This window comes from Sceloporus occidentalis, unplaced genomic scaffold (genome assembly GCF_023333645.1).
Source record: "Sceloporus occidentalis isolate IW3139 unplaced genomic scaffold, rSceOcc1.0.p SCAF_4, whole genome shotgun sequence".
Taxonomy (NCBI): Eukaryota; Metazoa; Chordata; class Lepidosauria; order Squamata; family Phrynosomatidae; genus Sceloporus; species Sceloporus occidentalis.
Window position 1 is genome coordinate 57,786,280 of NW_028316984.1, and position 24,030 is coordinate 57,810,309.

General features: G+C 38.3%; 1 protein-coding gene across 1 annotated transcript in view; it reads left to right on the forward strand.

Annotated features, from left to right (window-relative positions):
- The window catches only part of LOC149313891 (low-density lipoprotein receptor-related protein 1B-like), a 734,124-nt gene that overhangs the window by 633,763 nt on the left and 76,331 nt on the right, over nucleotides 1–24,030 (forward strand). Inside the window, exons 71-78 of the mRNA XM_089523040.1 lie at nucleotides 805–911; nucleotides 1,852–1,984; nucleotides 7,811–7,933; nucleotides 8,499–8,621; nucleotides 10,700–10,837; nucleotides 17,745–17,879; nucleotides 18,216–18,335; nucleotides 21,607–21,848. Coding sequence (XP_089379166.1) covers nucleotides 805–911; nucleotides 1,852–1,984; nucleotides 7,811–7,933; nucleotides 8,499–8,621; nucleotides 10,700–10,837; nucleotides 17,745–17,879; nucleotides 18,216–18,335; nucleotides 21,607–21,848 — 1,121 coding nt within the window. The remainder of the gene's footprint in view (nucleotides 1–804; nucleotides 912–1,851; nucleotides 1,985–7,810; nucleotides 7,934–8,498; nucleotides 8,622–10,699; nucleotides 10,838–17,744; nucleotides 17,880–18,215; nucleotides 18,336–21,606; nucleotides 21,849–24,030) is intronic.

Here is a 24,030-nt window from a genome sequence, read left to right on the forward strand (position 1 = left end):
ATTCATTGGGTTTAAGAATGAAGAATCCCTGTGAATGTGGGGAAAGTGCAAATAAAAAAACCATTATTCTTTTTACCTAAGAGAGCACCTCTCTAGGAATCTCCAGGTACTCCAGTGCAACTCTATGGTCAACATCTGCCAGAGGTTGAGCATAGAATGATGCTGGAGGACCTACAAATGCCCAGAGAAGTGTGTTCTATAGGAACCTCTAGGTTCTCCTGCACAACTCTATAGTCAACTTCTGACAGATTTGCACTGGAGGACCTAGAGATTCCTATAGAGAACATATGAATCAAAACTGAAAATAATCACATCTACAAAAGTCAAATCTGCAAATATGGAGGGCCAACTGTACTGTGAGTTTAACTCTTCATCTATGACTGGATGAACCTTCTCTGAACAGAAAAAACATATTGGATACAGTCCTTTGCAGCTAAAAGCATGCTGAGGGAAAAACTGGCAGAAATTTGTCACATGAATAATAAATTCTGCATTGGTTTTCTTAATCAAACATCCCTGTAGAGGGCCGAACAGCTAACATCTGAAAGAAGTGGAGACACACACTTATCCTTCCATCTTTCCCCCATCTTCTGGTCTCATTGCCTTCTGTGCACTGGAGGTCAAGGGTCTATTTTGGGGAGCCTGCTCTATGAGGAAGGATCCCCACAGCACTTAAAATGCTGGGTTATGATTGAGAATGTAGCAGATTAAATATGGTTCTAATTTATCAAAGGCTAAACTTAAATTATATAATGACTTCATCATTTACTGTATTCTCCTAATGTTAATGTATGTCTGAAATAGCACCCCCAACCTGCTCTTCAAGTGAGTATGTATGTGCCAGTGGAGGATGTATCTCACCATCTTTCCGATGCAATGGAGAATATGATTGTCCTGATGGCTCTGATGAGGTAAGCAGTTAAGTAACTTGAGATCTGCTAATGCTTTGGTTTCCTTTCTATTTAAGTCAACATTGTTGTTGTTGTTGTCATTATTATTAAATGAACATTTAATAAACAAACAAAAAGGAGCAATAAATAACAAATTAGAATCAGTATCATTGTGTGTAAGCTATATCATAATATTATACCGATATTTTAGTTTCCAAATGTAGCAATAATCAGTGGTGTCCCTACCCCGATGTCATCTACTGTGGCGAAGCTGGGAAGGGCTCAATGGGAGGAGGACCTGACTGAGTGTCAACCCTCTTGAGGTGTCACCCAGTGCAGGCTACACACCCTGAACCACTTAGTGATGCCATTGAAAATAAATGTGTTGTGGAATTTACTCCTCAAAGCTCCATACATAAATAATTTACTCCTCAAAGTTTATCTGTTCATTTCAGTTAAGAGTCATTTGAATCTCTTATTGATGTGGACAATAGGAATGTCCTTCGGTGGTTGCCCCATCATGTTAGATACATGTCTGGTTTGTTTGATGATCTCTTTTTATTTGATCTTGTGTCTATTCTGCATTGCCGAAATCATCCAGTTTGACACCACTTTAGCTGCCAATGGCTCAGTGCTATGGAACTGTAGGATTCTGGTGCCCCACCAAACTACAAATCCCAGGATTCCATAGGATGGAGCCATGACAGTTAAAGCAGTGTCGAACTACAGTGCAGGCTAGAACTTGGAAACTTTCCTTATCAAGAAAACTATTATAGTGGGGATGAAAGGCCGAACAGCCCCACTGAATAGGTAGGCTTCTACCACAAAACTGTGGATGCAGTTTGGCCATCTCAAAAAATTTAAAATCTTTTAATCATTTTTTTCCTGAATTCTGGCTGTTCTGTCTTTAGTTGTGTTACTTTTTTGACAAATACTGCAGCATATAAATGTATTTGAACAGATGGATTGTGTCACAGACTGTAAAGAAGATCAGTTTCGATGTAAAAATAAGGCGCACTGTATCCCTATCCGATGGCTTTGTGATGGAATCCAAGACTGTGTAGATAACAGCGATGAAAAAAATTGTGACAAGGGTGAGTTTTGTTTTTGTTTTTCCTTGCCTAGCTTTCATTTAATGAGAGAATTCCCCATGGGGCGTACAATATTTTTTCTAGCAATGTGAAATCTAGTCAGAAGTAAACATCATTGTGTTCATTGGGACTTCGCTCCAATATAAGTTCATTTAGAACTGGTGCCTTAAAGAAATAGGTAAAAATTTTCAGAAGGGCACCTATGCAACAAGTTATCCACTATCATTCCAAGATTCTGTTTTCTATAACATGTAACTCAAGGGAGCTCCATGTTCATTTTGTTTTCTATGTGATCAGTTAAACTCTGCATTTTGATTTTTTTCTGCTTTTATGTTTATATATGTGCTTATATAGATATGAGTGTTTGCACTTGAAGATACCTAGGGCAAAAAAGGAATTTCATTAGTTTATTACCCACCTCTACTGCTCAACAGATTTCCTTTCTGAGCTGGTCTTGAAATGGTGCTGGAGTCCCTTAAAGTCTAAGTGAAGGGAACTTCCAAATTTGGGGGCTGAAGGAAAATCCTATTTGTTTATGGACATGATCCCCCATGATTACCTCAAATATTCTAATGTGAAAAAAATAAAATAAAAGGAAATGAAAAATATGGACAAGAACATCTGAATTCCTAAAATGTGTTGGGCAGATATTTCATTTGTACATCACATTCTAGTGGCTTCACAGCTCCAGGGGTCCCTGGGTAAGACAAGCTATCTAGATATATATCAGTCTGGCTTCAGGCCTGATTACAAAAACAGTTTTGGTGACCTTGTTGGAGACCTTGTGCCTGGAATTTGGAGGTTTGGTGCCACCAGTATGCCGTATCTTTCTATCTAATTCCAAGGAAGCTGTTTCTGTCAGTTAAAGAAGCATCAGTAATAGACTGGGTGACTGTGAATAAATTAAAATTTAATCCAGACAAGACAGAGGTCAGTTAAATGGCATCTCCTTCACAGCTTTTGTTCTGTCATTACCCTTACAGGCACATCCTGTAATCTTCCAGGCTGTGGATCTCCCTTACATGGAAGATTAGGTTGGACCCCTTTCAGTTCTCCTTGTCTTTCCATTGAGACAGGATTTTGACCATTATCTGGCTTTGCAGAATGATTTGTTTTTTAAAAGAGAGGAAGTGCTTGCAATCCTTTCCAGTTTCTAGTTATATTAAAAAAAAATTATAACTGTTTTTAATTCAGTATTAATATAATTTAATTGTTTTCAGTTCTTTTTTAACTTTATAATAGGTTGGCTTTAGCTAAAAAAATTAATATATTCTATTAGTCACCTTGAATCTTGTAAAAGGGGAAGGCAGAATACAAATTTAAACAAATACATATTCTCTGCTGTGTAATTGTAAGCACATTTACATTAATATAAGTCTCACTGAACTCAGTGAGGCTTCCTCCAAATTTCATATATATGGAATTTCACTGCATGTTACCAAAAACATGCAGAGATCTGCATCCAATAGTTCTGCTTCCCTCTAGCACTTCCCTTTTATCTTTTCCTCTTATGTTACAAAAGGAGAAAAGGGTATTCCAGAATAAGAGAAGATAGTAAAAGTTTATTCTAAAATAAGGATTGGCAAAAGAAGGTCCAATATTATATTTGTTCATTTAAATCTGGAATGATATGGAAATCATGCCCCGTGAGGAGGGTCTTAGGGAGCTGAGCATGTTTGGCGTGGAAAAGAGAAGGTTAAGAGGTGACATGATAGCTGTGATAGCTCCAAGCCAAACTGGGAGGCTGCCTGTGCCTTTTTCCATCAAGGCAACAGCTGAGGCTGTTTAATATTGTCTTTCAGGACCGGGAAGGGGAGGGGGAATTGAGAACGGGAATTAATTTCTTATTGAATCTGTTTTGCCATGTTAATTGCTATGCATTTTTACTGTTATTTTTATTGTTGTTAGTATTTTTTGCTATTTATTGCTAGTGTGATTTGTCATGTTATTTGATTGCCATTGTTATTTGCTATGTATTTTCTTTACTATTGTAAGCCGCCCTGAGTCCTTGTGATTGGGCAGAATATAAATAAATTGTTGTTATTATTATTATTATTAAAAATATTTGAAGGAATGTCATATTGAGAATGGAACAAGATTTTTTTTTCCTGCTGCCCCAGAGACTAGGAACTTTATCGCATTGGCCCTGGAACGGGCCTGTAGCGTCCCAAAATGGAATGTTCTGGGGACGGGAGGTGGCAGGGAACGCATTTTACTGCACAGCGAGAACGCTGCCACCGCCGTCGAGCATCCCCATCCCATTCCAGATGCGAACCAGAGGGGGTGATTTTCGGGAACGCTTCAGAAGCGTTCCCAGAAATCACCCCCTGGGGAACACATTTGGAACAGGATGGGGACGTTCAGCAGTGGCGACAGCATTCTTGCTGTGCAGTAAAATGCGTTCCCCGCCTCCTCCCGTCCCCAGAACATTCTGTTTTGGGATGCTACAGGTCCGTTACAGAGCCAATGTGATAAAGTTCTAGGGCACAGAGCAATGGATGCAAACTACACGAAAAGAGATTCCATCTAAACATTAGGAAGAACTTCCTGACACTAAGAGCTGTTCGATAGTGGAACATACTACCTCCGTGTGGTGGAGTCTCCTTCTTTGGAGGTTTTTAAACAGAGGCTGGATTGTCATCTGTCAGGGCTGCTCTGAGTGTGTGTTTACCACATACCATGCAGCTGTGGACAAGTCTACATATGGATTACCAAACACAGTGTTCAGACACGAATCAAGGAACATGAGAGGCTGGTCAGCCAGAAAAATCAGCAGTAGCAGAACATATTATAAACCATCCTGGGCATAAAATGCTGTTTGATAACACTGAAATTCTGGACCATGCCAACAGCTATCAGGCCAGAATGCACAGGGAAGCCATTGAAATCCACAAATACCAAGAAAACTTCAACAGGAAAGAAGAAACCCTTCAATTTAGCCAAATTTGCCTACCAGTCCTGAAAAACACTAAAATCAAGACCCAGCAAAATGCAAATGAAAGCCACCCAGGGTCAGGTTTTTTTTCCAGCAGACAATGATCACTAATTAAACAGACACTGATCCTGTTTGTGTATCCTCCTACCCTGAGGCCTTGCCACTCAACAACAGAACAATATACAGATTAACATGGAAATCACTCCTCCCTACCCAGAGTCACACTGTGTGTGTGTGTTTGTGTGTATACACACCCTACTCTCTTCCATGCTAGCAATCTCTGAAGATGCCAGCCACAGATGCTGGCAAAACGTCAGGAATAAACTTTTCTAGAACATGGCCACATAGCCTGAAAAACCCATAAAAAACTATGGATGCCAGCCATGAAAGCCTTCAACTTCACTTATAACCACTACAGGCTAAAAAGTTAAGCAAGAAAGTGTAAAAGCAGGGTTTCTCTTGAATATTTAAGGGAAAAAAGAATATTTAAGAAAACCACCCTAAAAAAATGACCACAGAGGATTTACATAACTTAGACATGGGTAATGAATACATCAAAATAGTTCATGGGTTTTTTTTATATATATATGTTGGGTCAGTCATTAATCAAAATGGTGACTGTAGTTACAAATTCACAAGAAGGCTAAGATTTGGAAAGGCAGCTGTGAAGAAACTAGATGCAATCCTCAAGTATAAAGATATATCATTAATAACAAAATCAGAATCTTCCCTGTCATACTATTTCTGATTTCTATGAATGGTTCTGAAAGGTGTACAGTGAAGAAAGCTTACAGAAAAATGAACAGCTCATTTAAAAGGTTGTTCTGCAGAAGTGTTCTGTGGCTGTCATAATTTAGACATATCATGAAACAATATGACTCATTGGAAAAGATAAAAATGTTGGGGAAATTAGGGTATAGTAGGAAAGCGGAAGACCACGTTACATATAGATGTATTCAGTGAAGCAAGCAATTACCATGAGTTTACAGGACCTGACCTGTTGATGAGCAGGGCTCACAGTCTCTCATTTGTATGGTCACCAAAGGTTGAAGCTGATGAGAACAGATAATACTATCATATTTTCTGCCCCAAAACATACTTTCCATGTAGAATGAAAAATTCTTTACACAAATGAATTTTCTCTAATCAAGGCCTGAAGTGTGACAAATCTTGTTGTCCCCCCCCCCCCCACACACACATACATGTTGATACATCCTTTCTGGCATGTTTATGATTTCTTTTTCAATCCAGGATGTGAATATTAATGAGCATTTTCCAAATCCCTTGAGTAAACTATCAGTATGAATGTAGTCCAAATGAGATGCTGGCACATTGTAGGATCCAGATACATTGACTCTACAAGTATTGATTACGGAAAGTAAGAGAGTAGATACTTGGGCCCAAGTTATTGAATGTAAACGATTTTATTGTTTGTTCAATTGATTTTATTGTCAAGGAAATACAGACAGTGTTTATCCAATCAGACTAACATGTAGAAGTGGGGGTATTCATAGTTTCCCCATCAAGTTTCATTTAAGGATTCAAACACCCCTCAATAATAATAATAATCCTGTCTGTCCATCTGTCTGTCTGTCTGTCTATCTATCTATCTATCTATCTATCTATCTATCTATCTATCTATAGCTGCAATCTATGGTTGGTATTCACTTAGGGAGTTACAAATGCATAATCGCTCCTGGCCTGACCTCCCCAATCCCTATTTACTAGGCAGAAGCCAATGAGATTAATGGGGGTCTGTTCCTCTTATGAGTGATCTTTGATATGGCACCTAGAAGTAAGGTCCCTTTTGCAATTCGCCCTCACATCTGAGATTACTTACATAATGGGGGCTGGGAACATAAGTCAGCTGCTTCCCAGTCACCTGAGGAAAAGCTTCCACTGATCACAGTGGCTGCTGCCTGTTAACTGGAGACTGGGATTTTTTTTTTTTTTTTTTTGCAATACCTACATATTTCCTAAAATAGAGAATACATAGACACTGCAAATATGAAACAGTCACAAATGTGTAATTCTAGGCTCTGCATTCATAACTGCATTAGTGAATTCTGGCTAAAGTGTTTAACATGACGTAATTTCCAAGAATGCTTAAAACCATGATATACTGTACCTACAAAACTTAGCATAATGAACAATAAGGTTCTGATATACTTCTATAATAAAATCTCATTTGAAAAAGAAATAGTTTTATTCTATTATTAGACCAACTTTTGGTCTATTACATTTCCATATTAAAATAACCAAAACCTTAAATGAAGTGTCATGAATATAAATAAGATCTACATTTAAACAGCTAATACCTAGTCCTAGATAGTCTACCGTGAATACAAATCATGGGTAATAACTTCAATTACTTCTTCTTAATTTTATGTGCAAATATGTGTTTCAGTTAAGATTCATACAAACCTTTTACACTAGGTTTTACACTAGTTCCAATAGTACTTACACTAATTCATTTTTGTGATATAAAATGAAAAACACATATTGGCTGACAGGGCTAACTTGCAGCAGACAAAACAGAACAATATGTTCTGGCCACAACACTAAGCTTACTGTTACACATTCAAAAGTAGAATTATACAGACCTTTAGTTTCATCCAACATGAACCTTATGTATATTTCCTTAATGAGGCAAATAGCAGCAGGAGAGTGGTTTTAATTTTAAAATTACATTATGAGGAAAAGATCAATCTTCATCCCTCATTGTCATGGTCATACATCATGTGGCTGTTATTTGCTCAATTCTAAGTGATAGAAGACCTCATCACGATGATCCTACTCTTGTCTGATCTGGCCCTACCATAAACAGGTTTAAAGAGCAAGGATCTTTGATAACATTCAATTTTTATTTTGCTGATTTATTTTACTTTCTTTAGGGGGCAATATATGTAGGGCAGATGAATTTCTTTGCAACAATTCACTCTGCAAACTCCATTTTTGGGTTTGTGATGGAGAAGATGACTGTGGGGATAACTCAGATGAACTTCCAGAAATATGTGGTGAGTGTCTCTCCCTTCAGTTTCAAAGTGGCTAATTGCTCATGGATTTAAATCGCTTATATTTGTACTCTGCTTTGCTCATTGTTGTGAAAGAATGCTGTATTTAATGTTTTTCCAGCACAGTTGGGCAATGACAGATGCTAGGAGACCTCCACACTCCTCCACAGCCCAAGTCTTCAGTTCCATCCCCATGGGCTTCTGGTGGACCTATGGATTACACTTTCCTCACCCCTACTTTACTATAAACATGCCATATGTGTCGTATGTATGAGGGACATTATACATCAAAGTTTAATATAACCCTTCATTACGTTTTTAAAAAGTTTCCATTTGATATCTGAATCAGCATTATATCAAGAATATTTCTGAGTAACATTTTTCTTTCTCAAATCTAAAAAAGAAGAAGCAATTGGTAAGTCATATTTATGGTAAAAGTCTATTTAAATGTAGGTTACCTCAGGCCATATAGTCACTTTTTACCATTTCATGGAACCAAGGAAATCTAAAAGCTATGTGCTCTAAATTATTAGCATTATAATATTACATTTCTTTTTCTTTTCCACAGTAAAATTTCCATGTCCCTCAACAAGGCCATATCGATGCAGAAATAACAGAGTCTGTCTGCGGCATGAGCAGATTTGTAATGGGATTGATGACTGTGGTGATGAGTCAGATGAAGACCACTGTGGTACATAATTTTAGGTTGGATTACAATAAAAAGAGAGAGAAGATGCTACGTTATACATGGTTGGCAGCACTAAACAGCTAGACTTTGAAATCTCCTTCTTGATATGCACTTAGGACAAAAAGGCATTTCTCTTGCTGCTTCTACTCCTTCTATTCCCACAGCTGCTGTTTCCATGTCAATATGCTATTGTAAACAAAGCTCATCTGATAAAAGCTAATAAGAGAAAGACTCTATCACAAGGCATAATGCCATGATGCACAAGGCTAAAAAACAACAACAACCCACCATTAAGCACACAATGTTTCTAAGATTCATTTCATTAATATGTATACGGGGGGAGGGGGTGAAGAAGCTTTAGAATCAATTAATAAAAGAGGCTTTTTATGTTTTTAAAACTGACTTCATAACTTGGAAAGCACATTGCAAATTATGGAAGGATCATATTATTTATCAGTAGACTCGTATTGACTGGGTGTGGTAGCTTACAGGTGATGCAAAGTGATAAAGGAATAAAGCAAATTTTATGGAACCAGGAGAATTGCAGCAGGAATAAAGGTAGAAATTATCATCCAAACATTGACTATGGAAATTCATATAAGTTCAAGGCTGACAAGTAGTACCAATGATGAGTTGTTACTTGTTGATGTATTCTTAAGATTCCAAGCCAGACCCTATTTTCCCTGGGTGAAAAGTGAATTTTAAGGAGCTCATGCCTCTTCTTACTCATTACTTTATGGTTTCTTGGAGGTCATCTTCTGCAGTATCTGTCTGGTGAATTAAATGGCGAAAACCTCTGGAGTCGTGTTTTCAAGGGTTTTGAGTTACTTCATCTGATATGTTGGCTTGCAGTCCTGGAGGTTTATGTCTCTAGGGGGGCTACATTAATCTTCCATGTCCACCTTGTTTCAGTCAGTGTCATCAGATTGAGAGTCCACACACCTTACAGTCTCCTGTTTGGATTCAATGTCTGAGTGAGATTGTCACACAGGGCAACCCAGATAAATGGAAGTGAAGATGTCACTAATATTAAGATGGGTAGAACTGTCTCTAGTCCCATCATCATTATAGCAAAAACATGATCATTCCATTGCAGCTTCTTGCTTTACTGTAGACAGAGCAGTGTTGTTGGTAGAATAGGGACACTGATGTGGCATAGTGATGATAGAAAGATTGTATACATTCAACCACCTGTTTGGAAATCTAAACAAATCCAAATTTAAGTGCAATACTGTTTATGGGATGTTGCTTTGTTTTTGCTTTGTTTTCACGGAATAATTTGTTTTGTTTTATTTTTTAAAATATTTATCTACATGTTGAACAGAAATTGGACAGCTCTAGTCAACTTTCTAAGCATTTGATAGTATTTAGCTGCTGCAGTTCTACCTGTAGTTGATGCTGAGGCTAGTAAAACTCATTACAGGTTGAAACTGACCATATAAATACTTAGGTTTCAAACTTTTGTCCATGTTAAGAAGAATTCACTTGGGGACAGGTAGAGGAAAGAGCATTCCCCCCGCCCACACTTGGGGGACAGGTAGAGGTACAGGAAAGACTGGCCAAGAATATTTTCCATTCCTTTCTCTGCTGACTCAGTCACCACTCAGAAATTGACAGTGAGAGCCCTCTCCACCTTTCCAGTTGTTATTGAGAGGTAAGCTAGTGAGGAGGTCATGAGAAAGCAATGGACCTGTTCTCCTTTTGCAATATTAGTTTGCTTTTTGTCACTCACTAAACTACAACATCCAGAATTCCACAGAATGTTGCCATGGTAGTTAAAGTTGAATACAGAACTATAGCTGTGTGGTGTTATAGGGCGATCAGTGTCATGCAATCGTCAGCTCCCTCTAGCATCCCTCAGGGAGAGGCGATTTGCTATTAATGGAAAGTTTCACACACACACACACACACACACACACACACACACACACACACTTCCTAAATGATTTAGCAGTGTTTTACCAGCGCTTAAGTGCTAGTCTGAAAATCTTCATTGATGTATATATTTATTTATTGCACTAATTAAGATAATCTAAAAAGGAAAAAAAAACCCCTGATTGTTCCTTTGTAACTTTTTGCAGACAAAACTACATATAAAGTAAGACCTTGTAAAAAAGATGAGTTTGCATGCAACAATAAGAAGTGCATACCAGTGGAACTGGAGTGTGATCAGTTTGATGACTGTGGAGATGGTTCAGATGAACAAGGCTGTAAAACAAGTAAGTTTAATTAAGAAATGTCTGACCCTACATTCCTAAGGAACTAAAACAAGAACGTTTCTGCATCCATTTATATCAAGTGAAATCTTTCTGAGCTTGAACTTATCATAAACACTAAACCAATATTTATTTTCTGTGGTCTCCTAACACAAATGGCTTTCATGCCTGCATAGAGACTTCAGAAATTTTTAGCGCTGACTAGCTTGCCTGTTATTCCTTGCCTTCACTCCATACTGCCTATATCTCAGCCAGCCAAACTACCATTACCTCAGTTTTTGGGGTTTTTTTCGGGCTATGTGACCATGTTCCAGAAAAGTTTCTTCCTGACGTTTCACCAGCATCTGTGGCTGGCATCTTCAGAGAATGCTTTGCCTGGAAAAAGTTGGGTATATATATACTGTGTAAGCCTGGGAATGCAGGAGTGATTTGCATGTGTATTGTTCTGTGCTGATGGCCGGCCTCAGGCAGGGACATAGCCAAGGGGGGGTTCTTGGAGTCCGGGGCCCCCCTTCCATTAGAAAAATGAATGGTGTGTGCTGCTGTGCCGCTGCACCCAAGCCCCATTATAATGGTTGCACTTAGTCTGGACCCGCCCCCCCCTTCCTAAAATCCTAGCTACGTCCCTGCCTCAGGCTGGGAGGCTAATGCAAAAGAGGATTAATGTCTGCTAATTGGTGATCCTATTGGTATTCTGAAGACAACCAACATTATTACTCTTGGAGTGATGTTCAGGAATCTTATCATTCTTATTCCTCTTACCATTATTGAGACTTCTACAGAAATTAGTACAGGTGATCCCAATCGTATCACTACCATAGCCATTCTTAATCTCCTCACTGCTTAACATTGCTTGTCAGAGAGTCACATAGACATGACCGATATTGTCACCATCATTCAAGGTGGTGAGCATTATCTCCACCGCTACACACTTCTTCCAAGATATCAAGGTGTTCTCCAGCTCCAACTGCATCAGTACCAGCTTGCTCTGCTCCACTGCCATTGATACCATTATCACAAGTTCCTGTTCCCCTGACATTCTTTACCATGGATACTGAACCAGTACCTAGTGTACTCCCAATATTGTCAGTATCCTTTACTCCTACAGTTTCATAGGAAGTCCTTCCTGTTTAAATGTGGTTGCCACCCTCACTGTGGTATCTCAGATAACCACTCATGTTACTACATCTGTTACTATCACATCAACTGCAACTGAACATCAGCCTACTTCACAAACATCATCTGATGATGACTATAAATCTGATACATCATTACCATCATCTTCTTCACAGTTGACAGTCTCACTATCAGGAGATTTGCAGGACACTGTTCCTGCTCTTCCACCAGAAGACGTTAAAATGTTTTCTGATATATTAACCATAATGGCAAAATCCATTGGGCTGACTGTAACACCTTCTCTAGCACCAATTGAAGATCCAGTGTTTCATATGGTAGATTCTCAAGCTCATACTCCAGGTACAGTTCTTATAAAGAACATCTTTACAGAACTCAACAGGAACCATCAGCTTATTTTTTACCCATTCACCACCAAATTTGATTGTGGTTGAGGTATCCCAGTCAAAAAGAAGTAATGGAAAACACTTCACATCAATTTATAAAGAAAAAACATGTTTAGATATTTTGGCAGATGGTTTGATTCTCAGCACTGGCAATTCATTTAGGCAAGGTACAAGCATGCATGGCAGCTTATTAAAGGTTTTTATGGGATAAAATTTTAGCCTTATTCCTACATTTACCAGAGACAAACTGTGAAGCAGCTCTTGTTTTTTAGCAGGAAGTTGTGTAACAAATCAGGACTGCAAGCACTCTGTTGACAGTGCAGCTAAAGTTATGGCTGGTGCTGTGGCTTTGAGGTGCCATACCTGGTTAAGATCTGCAGCCATTACTGAGGACACAAGACATAGAATCGAAGATTTGATGGAGAGGGTCTATTTAATGCCAAAACTGATGAGCCTTTGGATCACATTGCAAAGGCTTATTTGACAGCACAGTGAAAGGATTTTAGACCCAAACAACAGCATCAGCTACAACCTTTCTGTACACCTTGGGGATGCCCTTCACCTTTTTCATGTTCAAAATCACCTTTAAGATCCCAATGAACTTCATCTGTGTATTCCACTTCATCCTGGCAGAGACTTTATAAACATCAAAAATATCAACAGTTATCTTCCAAGAAGCTCTACTTCAAAAAGATGCCATCAAACAGATTCCAGGCCACTGCAGAAAAGATGGATTTTTCTCACCATATTTCATGGTACCAAAGAAAGAGGGAGGACTTCAACCAATTTGGGATTTACATGGTGTCAACAAAATACATCAAAGAAAAAAAATGAAATGGTGACACTACAATCCATTCTACCACTTCTCCATGAAGGCATTGGTTTGCAGTTGTAGACCTCTGTGATGCTTACTTTCATATCAGCATTCACCCACAGCTCTTCAGCTGTGTTCTTCAGCTTTGCCATCACCAACCAGCTGTATCAATACAAGGTCCTGCCCTTCAGTGTCTCTACAATCTTTAGGGAGTCCACAAAATGTGTGGCAGTGATGGTAGTTTAATTAGGAATTCAGGATGTTCAGATATATCCTTATCTGTATGATTGGCCTCTGGTATCTTTCTCTTGGACTTGCCTTTTCAAAGGCATTGCATTACACTGATATTTCTACAGGGTTTAGGTCTCAATGTCAATCCCAAAAAAATCCATTCATGAACCAGCAGGAGTGATAGATTGCATGGGAATGATGTTGGAGTCAAACACAGGTTGTGCATACCTACCTTGACTAAGAGCAATTACCATATGCAGCATCACTATCAATGTGATTATGCATCTCCACTCCATAGCTCACACAGTATTCCAACTTTTAGGTCTGATGGCTGCCACTACATCCGTAATTTACTTAGCATGGGTAAGATTTTGGCCTCTACAAATTTGGTTTCTTCAAAGTTTTGATCTGTCTGAAGATTTTCAACACAAGAGTCTAACCATACCAGATCACATATGTGCATCTCTTCATTGGCAAACCAAAGCATTCACACTTCTGTTGGGAATGCAATTTTGTTTACCAGAACCAATTGTCAAAGTGATGACAGATGCTTTGATGATAGGACAGAGGGTTCATTGCAAGAACATCACAGCTCACAGTCCATGCCAGAGGTTGCATCATCATATGAATGTCTTAGAACTTCTAACAGTTATAAAAGCGGTATTTCAGTAGACATTAGTAGGGAGAATTGTCCAGCTCATTTCAATCAATACCACAATAGTGTGTTACATTAACAGCCAGGGAGGTGCTCACTTAACTATCCTGCTCCAGCTCATGACTGCACTATGGGACGGGTGCACGAGAAATCATATCCACCCTGTGGCAGAGTATCTTACAGGCATGGTCAATGTTCTAGTGGATATTTTGACCCACTCCAGGATGCTTCAACATGAATTGACTCTGTCAGGTGAGGTTTTTTGACTGATCTCCACCTGGGAAAAACCTTTCTGGACCTTATCTGCAACAAGCACCAAATGTTGGCAATTACGCTTCAGGGTAGGGAGAGGTCATGGCTCCCTGAGTGATGCATTTTCCAGGTGCGTTCAGTACTGTTTATTTATCTTTTTCCTCCGTTCTCATTGTGAGCAAAGGTCATTGTGAAATTAGAAAGACACAAAATCAATGTCATCCTCATGGTTTTTTATTGGCCAAGACAGTCCTGGTTCACAACAGTTCTCAACCCAGTAAAAAGAAATTACATGTTTCTTCCCGTGTAACCATATCTAATAATTCTTTCCAGCAAATAAGTCCTGTATCCAGATCTCTGGAGACTGCATGGAACAACATGGAGGATACAACAGTGAATTTGCCACATCTGCAGACAGTCCTTTCTGCTTCCAGAAAAGACTCTACCAAACTACACTCGGCCCCCGGGTTACGAAATTAATTCGTTCCGCCGCCATTTTCGTAACCCGGAAGGCTTCGTAAGCCGAAAAAGCCATAGGCGCTAATGGGGAAAAGCCGCGATTCCGTGCAAAATAGCGCCGAAAAGCACCAAAATTTTATTCGCAACCCGGAATAACCTTCGTAACCCGGAAATATTTTTTATTATTTTTTTTTTCGTAACCCGGAAATTTCGTATCGCGGCGCATTCGTATCCCGGGGTAAGAGTGTATTGTACAATAACAAACAAACAAACAAACAAACAAATTTTGGCAACATGTCTGTGTAAAGATCTGAATCTTCACTTAATGCCGTATCTTTGTTCTCAGACCCAGTAGTAAAGAGATTCCATAAGAGTCTGGCTCACATGTATCCTCCACAGACACTTCCAGGGTCATTGTCTTTAGTATGTGCATAAGTTATTAGTAAACTGTTTGAACAATTAGGAATGGTGGATGAACATTAATTGACACTTAAGGCTGCTTTCCTAGTGGCAATCGCTTCAGCGTGACAGGCAAGTGAATTTACTACAGTTTGATCTGATGAACTATTTTTGACTTTCCACAGTCATAAAGTTGTGCTGTGTCATGACATAACTTTTCTCCCAAAAGTGGTTTCTCAATTCCACATTAATGGAGATATTGTCCTTCCTATATTCTATCTCCATCCAATATCAGAATTGAAAAAGTCTCTATATTATCTTGATGTCTGTAGGGCATTGCCTTTTCACATTCTATGTACTGCAACATCTTGCAAGACTAATAGACTTTTAATTTTTTTTCTGGAGGCCCTGGTAAAGAGCTTTGAGTTTCTTCACAAAGGTTTTCAAAATGGATACTTGAGACTATAATACTTGCATATCCATTGGCAAAGAGACCAGTACTGAATGGTTTGAGAGCACATTCCACAAGGGCAATAGCTGCTACTGCAGCTTTGTTACATGAAATTTCTGTACATGACTTATGTAAAGTTGCAATGTAGTCACAACCTCTGTCACTGTTGATTTGACAGTAGAGCTTGAGTTCATGCATGTTTTGGTCAAGTTGCCCTTTCTTCTGTTCTACATTGACCAGACTCACCATCCTCTGGCAGATTTTACAGCCACACATTTGTGTGAGGCACAGAGAACATGAAGAAGAGGTTGCTTACCTGTAACTGTGATTCTTCAAGTGGCCATCTGCGCCCACATTAATCTGCCCTACCTTCCCCACTTTCAGGTCTCTGCTTCTAAGCAGCAGTCTATGAAACTGATATAACAGTTGCTTGTTGGGCTGGGGCATGTGCAGTATAGAGTGGGGACAGGGAATAACAGCCAAGCTACTCAACTCTAGAGGTTTCCAAATGTGATGTCTGTGCAGGTGTGAAACCCATTTGTGTGTGGGCACAGATGACCACTTGAAGAACCACAGTTACATATAAGCAACCTGTTCTTTTGTTATGCAAATGTGTGCAGTGTGTCTGAGCTCAAAGTTAATGTGATCATCCACTGAAGGAGTATTTGTTTATAGTGCAGAATAACACATGCAACTATTACTTAGAAGATATGTCATTACTGTTGTTGTTGTTTTTAAATGACCATTTATGTTCATTTACATGTGGTTTTACCTGTTTTCTTTGACTTAAAATGGTTGTTTTAGTTATTTGTGGACTTGTTTCACTTCTTTGAAAGAAAGAAATGGGCTCATGATATTGTCTGACTCAGAATGCCCATTTGTATAATTTATAATACTAAAATACAATACAAACCAAACATTAACCTTGAAACTTTTCAGTCTGAAACAGAAGAAAAAAGATTTTTGAAATGTACAGATAAAGTACATTTTTAAAAGTAGGGTTTGCCAAAGTCCTACTGGTATTCTGAAGTCTTAGAAAAAGACTTTTTTCAATCCAAGTTGGTTTCACCAAGTTCACATACAAAGATGGGGATACTAAAAAAGCTACCCCAAAGCCAGACTTCAGAAAGAATCTAGCAGTCTGTAAAGTCCCAGCTAAGGGGAAGGTGGGTTTTTAAAACTTCCAGTCCTCCAGTTTGGATTAAAAACTGTCAGACAGATGTCTCACAAGCAGATTTTGTCAGCAAGATACCTTGAGAGCTGTGGGAGCAAAGCCAACATCTCTTTGGCTGCCAGTGCTCCGAAAAGCCCTAGCAGCATCTTTTTTTCCCTTTCTTTCTTCTGTAGGAACCAATGAAGATCATTCCTGTACAAGCAAGAAAAAGATACTGTTTTTTTCTCAGTAGCTTCCTCTACCTTTGGACTGGCCTCTGCTGTATTATTTTCTCCCACCACAAACACAATGAGAACCATAAATGACACATCTATTAGAAAAAGAGTAGTAAATAATAATTTATACCCCGCTTTTCAGCCAAGGCTATCAGAGCAGCTTACAGTTTGTTAATTAGACATTTCCCTGCCCTCAGACTTACAATCTAAAAAAGACAAGACACAAAAGAAGAAGGAAATGACAGTAGGGAAGGGGGAAAGTACAGCAGATCTGCTCTCCCTTGGAGGCCTGTTGGAAATAAAAGACTTGGGATATGCAACAGAGTTTGAATCTTATTTGAAACTTTATTTTTTTTTCCCCTCACTGAAACATGGTTTTATTAAACCAAGAAGTAACATGATCCAAGAAGTAACATGAAACATGAATTTGTAAAATGACACAGAAAACAATGAAAATTTCTCCACGCCATAGAAACATGATTTATGATTGAAGCCCTATTGTATACATTTCATAGATTCTGTTCACAATAATCAGGAATAACTCACATTTTAAAAAACAAACAAACAAACTTAAAAGGTAAATTTCTTTGGATGCCAAATTGTGGATCAGTTATTTCAAGAGAGACTGATTCTGACCATTCTGTTGCTTATATGGAAATTATTTTTCCTATCGTTCTTTTTTTTTTTTTTTTAAAGAAGCAAAAATCACTTGCTTTAACATTTTCATTCTTTCTTTTTAGGTTTAACAGAATATAACTGTGAAAATAACGTGAATCCCTGTGGTGATGATGCATATTGTAATAGAACCAAAACATCTCTTTTTTGTCAGTGCAAGCCTGGATTTCAAAGGAACAGGAGAAACTGGCAATGCGAAGGTATTTTAAGCAAATGCTTTGAAATCTCTATCATCCAAAATGTTTCACAAGAATTACATTAAATTTAGAAGACTTCCCTCAATAATAATCATATCTGGTTATGGGATGACACTTGTTTGAAAGTATGCCAGTCATAATACCATAGAATATATAAGAAAGCAGTTGCAAAATTTTAAGAACTTGGTTGGCTTGTGATGACTTGCCTTCATGTGTGTAACTGAAAAAAGAATAACACTACAATTTCAATTTTCTTTCCAGTTTTAATCTTGCCTGCCATAACTTTTTGTAATAGGCTGACCCTAAAGTCAATAAATTATAAAGAATTTTCTTTCCTAGATATCAATGAATGTCTAATATTTGGCATCTGCTCTCAGCTATGTATTAATATAAAAGGATCATACAGATGCACTTGTGAAAAGAATTATAAAGAAAGAAATAGTAGCTGCATTGCAAAAGGTAAGCTGACAAAAGTAATACATGCTACTAGTGGATATTATAGGCATTAGCTGCCACTCTTCTTCTAGTACATGTGCACATGGAAACAGTGCACCAGAACATAATGCAGATTATTCAAGACCTATATCTTGAACAATTTATGCAGCGCAGAAAGAAAAACATGTGGTGGAAGTGAAAACAGATCTTCTTTGCATTGTCATGATTATCTGGGGCTGAGAGATAAATCAGGATACATCTAAGTGGTAAAGAGATCATTTAGAGGAAAGATAATTCCAATTTTGTGCTGATAATTACCTGTGCTTGTAAAAGACAAAAATATATAGAGAAAGCTTGTCCTTGGGATCCTAGTTGAAAATGGATGCTTTGAACTGTTATCACTGAATTACATGCAATTTTTAAGTTAAAGAGATGTTTTCTTCAAAGCAGGTTTGCTTATTAATTTAATATAATTAGTCAACATTGGAAGCAAATGCAATACTTCCCCACACTTTTGAAAGAGTTTTAAAAGTTGTGTTCAAATGAATTATGTGAATGTAAATAGAGATAAAGGCTGCATATGCACTGCAGAAATAATCCAGAGTGGCACCACTTTAACTGCCATTACTCAATGCTATGTAATTCTGGGAATTGTAGTTCTGAGACATTTAACCTCTGTCAGAGAGCTCTGGTGCCATAACAAACTACACTTCCCAGAATTCCAACTCAGCTATGACAGTTAAAGCAGTGTCAAACTCGATTATTTCTGCAGTGTGGATGTAGCTTGAGTATCCTTATCTGGAATGCTTGGGACCAGAAATGTTTTGGATATCAAATTTTGGAATATTTGCATATACATAATAAGAGATCTTAGAGATGGGACCCAAGTCTAAATGTGAAATTTATTTATGTTTCATATATGCATAGCCCAAGGGTAATTTTATACAATATTTGTAATAATTTTGTGTATGAAAGAAAGTTTGTGTACATTGAACCATCAGAAAGTGTTACTATCTCAGCCACCTATGAAGAAACCTTTGGATTTTGGAGCAAGTCAGATTTTGGAATTTTGAATAATGGATACTTAAACTGTAATACAGTGCGTTCATGTTTTATGCAGGCGCAGCATATGTGGTTTTCAGCATACTCTGAAAGCCACGTTGCAAAAGCTCCTTGCACACCCTAGAAGAAGTAATGGGGTGCAGGCCACAGGCACGAGCCCCATTACTTCTAATGGGGCTCCAGCACATACGGATTTCCCCTAACAGAAAGGGATCCAGAATGGATCCCTGCATAAGGGGAGGGTGCACTGTAGAATTAAGAGATGACCATGTTAGTCTGGAATATCAGTATGCAAAGGGGCTAACTGTGTGAAAGAAGTTGAGCATGAGCTTTCATTGATTAGGTCTGTTTCCTCAGATGCATGGGATAAATTCATGCCTTCCTGGCATCCTGTTAACCTCAATATCATATCAACTAACTTACTCCCATTATTATTGTAATGTGGATGTCAGTGCAAAACCTATCTCCTGTCTTTCCAGCTCAGCAAAATGGTTGTGTCTGCAACATTGCTGAGTATTGAGTAACTCCCTTAAAATAGTTGATAAAGTGCTGATTGGAAAATTACATGAATTGCAATGTGCAAATTAAAATACATATGAAAATGGATGTGCTTTCATTAATTTCTCATCAAAAGATAAATGATACCACTGATGAACTCACCAGACTAATGAAGTTGTTTTTGTTTTGTGCCTTCAACTTGTTTCTGACATGGCAAACCTAAGGTTGATCTATCATGGGATTTTCTGCGGCTAAGAGCATGGCCCCCAGATCCACTGCCATTGCCCATCCCGCTCAAGTGTTTTCATTATGTTATTATTGTTCTTGTGTGCCTTCTGATTATTTCCAATGTTTGGTGATCCTAAAGTGTACCTATTGCAGGGTTTTCTCAACAGGATTTGGTTGGGGGGGGGGGTTGTCCTTGCCCTCCTCTAAGTGTGAGACAGTGTAACTAACCTATGTTCACCCAGAAGAGGTGCCCTTCAGTGAGTTACAGGGAACTGAACTCTGATTCCAGAGTTATAGTTCAACACTCAAAACACAACACCATGCTGGCTTTCCTAATAAAGTTATTGCCTATGTCTCAAAGAATGTAATACAGTGCAGTGGAACATAAGCATATGGTTTTCATTGTATGTATGCCATAACTTCTTAAAATACATTCAATTATGGTTTAGCCTAGTGTGTGAGGGATAACATCTTCTCATGAAAATGTTGCTTTACACTTTATACTGAATCATCACATAAAAAAGTGAAAAATGATTATTTGATTTGGACAAGTTTGAGAAATTCTACAGAATCTACATTTTATGGCATGCTTGAACTCTCTCTCAAGTACTTAGGGAACAAATACTAGCAACTATTTATTATTATTATTATTCCACCTTTCTTTGACTTGAGCCAACTCATTCAATTGGAGAATGACCATTGCTGAATTAAGGAGTGATATACAGTGGACCCTTGTTATACGCTGGGGTTTGGTTCCAAGATCCCCCGTGTATAACAAAATCCATGTATGCTCAAGTCCCATTAAATATAATGACATAGCAAAATGGCGCCCCTTATAAAAAATGGAAAATCAAGGTAAATTTATACTTTTTTGAACATTTTCAAACTGTGTATGCTTGAATCCGTGTATAAAAAATCCGTGTATAAGAAGGGCTGACTGTACATTACTGAAATGTCAATATATTGTAAAGAAACATCCTCACTGATGGCATACATTATATTCATATGAGGCATTGGAATTTTTTTCTTAACTGTAAGATACATACTAGAAAACTAATTTGTGCGTTTTAATAAGATAAAAAACCTATGCAACAGATAAAAATCTTTAAAAGAGAACATTTATTTGTTAAGTTAACATTGTGATTATATTGGCAGGTACTTTACAGGTAATATTGCAAAGCACTCTGTGTGTGTGTGTGTATTCTTATACAAATACATATGTAAACCTGTTGTTGAAAGCAAATTAACCTCAAATATGAATCTGTTTGTGGCCATTGTTTTGAAGAGTTTTATCCTGTAATGGATATAGCTCTAGAATTATGTTTATGCATTCCCACTGATGTCAGTGGAATTAAAACTGCCCAACAGTAAGGGTTTCATATTCTGAAACAATTTTAGAGAAATACATTATGCAAATGAAGTATGAACGTTTAGTGTGCATAAACTGCATTATTTCTTAGTAGTTGAAATTTACTTTATTTTTGTATTTCATTATAATAATCCCCAGGCTCTGAAGATCAAGTTCTCTACATTGCTAATGACACTGATATCCTGGGTTTTGTATATCCATTCAACTACAGTGATGTTCATCAACAGATTACACACATTGAATATAATTCAAGAATAACTGGAATGGATCTATATTATCAAGGGGAAATTATTATTTGGAGTACTCAGTTTAATCCAGGAGGCATTTTCTATAAAAAAGTCCATCAGGGAGAAAGGAGACAAAGCAGTAGTGGTGTAATTGTAAGTAAACTAAACTGATGTACTTTTGCATCTTTTCTTTTCTTTTTTAATGAGGAGCAATTGGGTGTGTGGCTTAGTTCAGTGTACTACATGCACCTGAGATTCCAAGATCTCAAGGTCTGGCTCATCTTTCCCAGGCCTCATGGCAAAGAAAGGAAATCTCAGGGCAAGAGACCTGCCTTGAAAAGAATGTCTACAGACTGGCTATAGAAGCAGGGCTCAGTGTAAGGGATAGAAGAAGCAGACGTCAGTGTAGGAAAATACTGTTTTGTGGCTTTTCCTATTTAATGTTAATTTTCCCAACAATGTTTCCACATTCCTTCTCCTCTCCTAAATAGTTGAAACCACAGTACAGTTCCCTTTCTTAGTATGAGGTGCATGTGTATGCACCATTTTTAGCAAAAAAACCCCAAAACCAACCACTATGGCGCGTTACAGACCGCCCAGAAGGGGCCGTCTGCCGCTGCCGTCACTTGCAGCGCGGAGGAGCCCCAGCGTCTAAACCGCAAAGCTCCTCCGCACTGCAAATAAGAAGCACCAAAATGGCACTTCTCTTTGCGGCGCGGATATGATGCCGCGAGGCGCCAATGGCGCACTTGCAGCGTCATATGTGCCACGCGACGTGCGAATGCAGTGCGTCCGCTATGTAAAGATGGCGGCCATCGTGTGGAACGGGCGCCACCATTTTGTACGGACTTGGTCCGTGTTAGGGTTAGGGGTGTCCGGAAGGGACGCCCCTTTCTAACCCTAATATGGACCCAGTCCGTACTTTATGCCCGTCTGTAACGGGCCTATGATTGTCTTTTTCAGCTCTGCTTTGGCATACGGTTCTTTCCTCTTTGAATTCTTGATTTCTTGTCCACTTTCTTTCCCCCTCCCCTCCACAACTCCTGGCTTGAAATTTTCATCCCTTCTCTTTCATGTCTTCAATCTCTTTCTTACTTCCCCATAACACTTGGCTGTGCTCAACATCTTATTTGTTTTCTAGGCCCTTCCTTTTGTTTCCCTAATCCCACCTTCCCTAGTTTCTTTTTCTCATCTACAGGTCCTTGCTAAGCATTTCCCCCCTTCTTTCTCTCTCATTCTCTCCTCTTCCTACTCCTCACATTTCCTAGTTGTACTTTTTTCCACCCTCCTTCTCTAGCCCTTCTATGGTGTTTATGCATATGTAAATTCCCAACGGGATTCTAGCCTTTGCAGCCCCCCCCCACCCTTTCTAAGATGAGCATTAAAAATTGGTTAGATTTCAACCCCCATGTGCTGCTAAAAGCAATTTTTGAAATGCAGCTTTAAACATTTTCCCCCTGTTCAGTGCAGAGCTTGGAAGTCAAATTTGCCAACCAGAGTAATATTTTCTCATTTTTTAGCCTTTATTTTAAAATGAAAGATGTGCTCAGAGCAACAGTGTGTGATGCTTAATGTATAATGACATCATCAGGACTGACAACCTGTGACATTACTAGGGACAATCCTTAGCTGTTAGGTTTTGGCCTTGAAATTTCAGAACCAGAGATGCTCCTGATCTGGCAAATTTACCTGTAATAATTTTGAAATATAAAAAATTACAAATAATTGAGACTTGGTGTTCTGTGGTAAATCAGAATTATGTAAATTAATTGTTGTGTGCCTTCAAGTCATTTCTGACTAATGGCGATGACCCTAAATGAAACTATTGTGGGGTTTTCTGGGTCTGGGTCTATGCCACTCACCCAAGGTCACACAGTGGTTTTCCATGATCAAGTGTGGAATCAAATCCTGGTCTCTAGAGTCATACTCCTATGCTCAGACCACCATAGTACACTGGCTAACATTAATTACTATATCTAATTAAATATTTGTTATTAAATTGTTTATTACTATTTGTAACCTTTATATAAGATTGTTTTTACATCTTTCACTAGTCTTTGGGAAGTAGAAGGAAGAGAACCATCCAGAAAATGACAAATACCCCTTGACACTTTTTAATTCCAAAATGGCTGCTTCTTCTATTGCAATGGGTTGTCATTTTTAATATAAGTATTCCTGAGTAATTTTAGCTAGAGCTTGATAAATATGAGATGCTACCATTAAGTTCAACCTGAATTTAATTTACAACAATTCTAAACCATTTAGTTCATACCACTGGACCCAAATTGTTATATTTTACACTGCATTAAATTACAGGCAGTATTTACTATCGTTT